Below are 4,131 nucleotides of genomic sequence, written 5' to 3' on the forward strand. Positions count from 1 at the left end.
GGGATGCAGGATGGTGTGGTGGGAATTCATCTACAACAGCACAGCCCAGATACACAAGTACATGTACGTTAGCAATCTCTTGTGAATTCTAGGAGCTAAATTTGTCCCTAGCTCACATTTTGATAAACCTCCCCTTCTGTCCTCTCTTACCATACACATTTTTTGAGGAATCAATTCAGTGTCCTGGCAGCTACAGTCCAGTGGACCAAATAATGCGTGGGCTGCATCTGTGGAACAGGAAGTTCTTCCCAGCTAAAATCGGCGGTGGATGCTGATAACAGAGTTCCATAGGGTCTGTGTAATCAGTGTTTGGGGTGACAGACAGACTGAGGAGGTATAAGAGAGCTGAGCTGTGAGGGAGAGACGGTACATCTACTCTACAGACTGACACCATGCTGCAGAGACTGGCCTTGTTGCTGCTTCTGGCAGCATGTGGTGAGTAGCATGTCTTGGTTTGAAAATCCAAATCAAACAGAAGTAAGATAATTGTTCCAAAATACAGAAGTCAGGCATTGCAATTAATACTGAATCAATTGTGGACAATTAGCTCTATATAGACTCTCAAAATCTACACATAATATGGCATCTTTTATTGTGTGTTTATAGTTTATGGATGTGGTACACCCACTTTCAAGCCTAATACCAACAGAGTGGTGAATGGAGAGGATGCTCGTCCCCACAGCTGGCCTTGGCAGGTAAACATATATTTTTTAATTAACTCCTGAAAGTAATCATAATTGCATATTTCCCATTTATTCACAACTCACAATTATTTTTTCTCAGATTTCCCTGCAGGTGAAGCACGGCAGCCGTTTCCATCACACTTGTGGAGGAACTCTGATTGGTCCTCGCTGGGTCCTGACCGCTGGCCACTGCATCTGGTGACTAACATTAAGACACGCTGGCTACTGTATGGTCCAAGGGTCACTCTGGGCTCAGAGTAACAGCTGAGAGGTTAATGAGCACTGGCCAGAGAGAGGTCAATGACTCAGCAGAGTGAGCCAGCGTAGTGTTGTGCTGTGAGGTTAAAACAGTGCTGACATTGTAATGCAAATGACAAAGTTATGAGGGAAATTATGTTGGTAATTAAATTTTGAAGGGAGAGAAATTGAGTGACGTCTGGTTTACAGGCCGGGAGATGTCTACCGTGTGGTCCTGGGAGAGCATGACATGAGCCAGCAGGAGGGAACTGAGCAGATCAGAGATGTGCTGCGCATTGTTGTCCACCCCAACTGGGACATTGACCATGTGGGTGACGGGTGAGTGGTCGTCTTATTGGTCACTTAGCTCAACAACATGCATCCCTGAATCCCCAACAGCTCCATGGGGTGCTGTTCTGTAGCTGACCTGCACTCTGACCCCCCCTATGGAGGGGACAATGAAAAGAATCATCAATAAAGAATCATGTTAGTGTATCACCTGTAACACCCATAATAATGACTTATGTTGCTTGTTAATTAACACCTGTAGGCAAAGAACCCAATAAAAACATATTACGAGCTGTTTAAAAAGTACTGTAACCTACTTACCCATATATACCATAAGCATTTAATATTATCAGTGAATATCTTGAAAAAATTATCTGAACTATGTTGATTTTTTTCACAGCAATGATCTTGCCCTGCTGAAACTGGATAAGAGTCCCATTATGAATGACAGCATTGGCCTGGCTTGTCTCCCTGAGGCTGGAGAGATCCCTGCCCATGGGGCACCATGTTACATCTCAGGCTGGGGAAACCTTTACAGTAATGTCACTGTGTCCTAGTTCTGACTCTGTCATCCTGTCACTCCACTGATCGCTGTTATATGGTTATGCCACTATGTAGCATTTTCATTTGTATGGACAATGAGTAGGCTTCTCACTTGTGGACAATGTCAGCCCTTCATAATGCATGCTGCCAGTTGCCATTCATGTTTGACTACAGAAGCAAAATGTATATTAAAGCTGCACAAGGCTTTTTTGCACGTTTAAAATGTATAGTGCAATATAGTAAAATCAAAATACATAAATTGAAGATGAACGCATTGTACAATCTGCAACCTATACACAGTACATGATATATTTATGTGCTACTGACCAACTTTATCATCTCTGTGTCGCAGCCCATGGCCCCATGCCTGATAAGCTGCAGCAGGCCTTGCTGCCTGTGGTGGAATACAGTGTGTGCAGCCGCAGCGACTGGTGGGGCATCAATGTAAAGAAAACCATGATCTGTGCTGGAGGAGACACCGTATCTGGCTGCAATGTGCGTGAGGCACCAAAACAAAGCAATCTGTACCTGTCATAACCAAATCACCTGTCATGAACAAGGACAACTACACTATTTTCACCTCTCCATCCCTCCCTCTGTCTCTCTCTCTCTCTCTCTCTCTCTCTCTTTCTCTCTCCCCTCTCTTTCTCTCTCTCTCTCTCTCTCTCTCTCTCTCTCTTTCTCTCTCCCCTCTCTTTCTCTCTCTCTCTCTCAGGGGGACTCTGGAGGCCCTCTGAACTGTCTGGGTCAAGACGGTAAGTGGTACGTCCAGGGTGTAACCAGTTTTGTTTCCTCTCGTGTCTGCAATGAGGTGAAGAAGCCTACCGTCTTCACCCGCACCTCCGCCTTCACCGAGTGGCTCAGTGATGTAAGTTAGTCAACACACCAGGTGTACTTGACCTACAGTACCACCTCACCTGCTCGAATGTTCTGTCTGTAGATAAACAGGCATGTACTGCACTGACAAATCAAAAAATTGTATTCATCAATGGCACATGAGAAAACTTCTGACTTTGTCTCCTCAGATCATGCTTCGCTACTAAGGATCTACTGGACACAAACAGATGATCAACTACGAAAAAAAATATTGTCTCATGTCTCAATAAATCTTATTTTCACTATCCAGATTCAGCTAATTCCTGAGTTTCAGAACAGGGTCAGCATTTTTTCTTGTCTTAGAAAAGATGAAAGAGAAGTGTAGTAAAAAATGACCACCTCTGTAAAAATGCATCGCACCACTTCATATTTCATCCCTCCCGTTGTGTGATAAGAAGATGAATGGCTGACCATCTTTCTGTGTGGAGGACTTATGAACCAGTGTTATCGATCAATCATCACCGAGGCCGGCAAAGTGTCAGCGTTGGTGAACCTGCAGCACACCCCAGGTGGGAGTTGAGCTGGGAAAGGGGCTTTTCACATCAGATAAATAGGCAGCAATAGCTAACCTTGATGCCAAAATACTCTCCCTCAGCAGTCTGCTGGATCAGATAACAGGAGCATCTCCAGCCATTTTTGACAAACCTATATATCCAGTATCTGACAACAGTTTTTATGTTACTTTCAACATGATACATAATGATAATACCGCAATCTGATCGGTCCATAATCAGCACACAATTTTGTGTTATGAGTCATATCTGCAATGTGATTGGTGGGAGGAAACAAACTGACATGTAAACCAGAAGATAAAGTGTGAACACTGCCAAAGAAGCGTAGAAAGATAATTTACTGTAGCCTACTCAGCTGTGTGATTGTTGAGTTTAACTCAGCTTATCTGACAGTATGGTATTACTGTGGGTCTAGAGAGAATTTATCTAGCCCGCTGTATGTCTGATTTGTCAAAAGTCAGTGTTAAAAGCTAAACTATTTGCTGTCACATGGTTAAATTTGTAATAAGCCTACATTTGTTATTTGTTACCTTTACTGCGGTGAAGCTTTATGCCCAAGGACATACCACATCGTAGCTTACTGTATAACAATCCTGGGCCCTGTTTTCATAAGATATACCAGACCCATGTTTGTCTTTACCAACCCCAAACTGTTTTCATGACAAAATTGTGGTGTAAGGAATTGTTTTAGGTCTTCCAGCTGAGGAAGACCTGTCCCAGTTACAGATAGTGGGAGCACACTTTACCACCTAACTTCACATCCTTACAGGACAGAATACACACATGCTGTTCTAAGATTTCAGACAATTCATTCTGGATTTGTCAACATGAAAGTGTGTGGCAACAGTGGCGTGTCCAGGCCATTTTGACTGGGGGGGGCGAGGTGGGGCACAGACTCAATGCAGGGTGGCACTGTGTGTGGCAGTTAACACAGTTAGAGAATGTAGAAGAATGACTGTTTTGGTCATAGATTCACTGTTATCTCTCTGCCT

At 43.6% G+C, this 4,131-nt stretch overlaps 1 protein-coding gene across 1 annotated transcript; it reads left to right on the forward strand.

The window, feature by feature from the left end:
- The first annotated feature begins 392 nt into the window (after window positions 1-392).
- On the forward strand, window positions 393-2,794 carry LOC139922326 (proproteinase E-like). Its single transcript, XM_071912812.2, has 8 exons — window positions 393-435; window positions 607-695; window positions 784-881; window positions 1,131-1,259; window positions 1,609-1,745; window positions 2,104-2,246; window positions 2,467-2,619; window positions 2,777-2,794. Exons 1-8 carry the CDS (start codon window positions 393-395, stop codon window positions 2,792-2,794), a joined length of 810 nt encoding a protein of 269 aa, XP_071768913.1.
- Window positions 2,795-4,131: the final 1,337 nt, after the last annotated feature.

The sequence above is a fragment of the Centroberyx gerrardi genome, chromosome 9 (genome assembly GCF_048128805.1).
Source record: "Centroberyx gerrardi isolate f3 chromosome 9, fCenGer3.hap1.cur.20231027, whole genome shotgun sequence".
Taxonomy (NCBI): Eukaryota; Metazoa; Chordata; class Actinopteri; order Beryciformes; family Berycidae; genus Centroberyx; species Centroberyx gerrardi.

What these genes read in the sequence shown, in the direction of transcription:
- LOC139922326 (XM_071912812.2), top strand. Translation starts at nt 393, where the DNA reads ATGCTGCAGAGACTGGCCTTGTTGCTGCTTCTGGCAGCATGTG. An exon ending in CCCACAGCTGGCCTTGGCAG is followed by an intron (nt 696 to 783) that starts GTAAACATATAT and finishes ATTTTTTCTCAG; the next exon opens with ATTTCCCTGCAGGTGAAGCA. An exon ending in ACCGCTGGCCACTGCATCTG is followed by an intron (nt 882 to 1,130) that starts GTGACTAACATT and finishes TCTGGTTTACAG; the next exon opens with GCCGGGAGATGTCTACCGTG.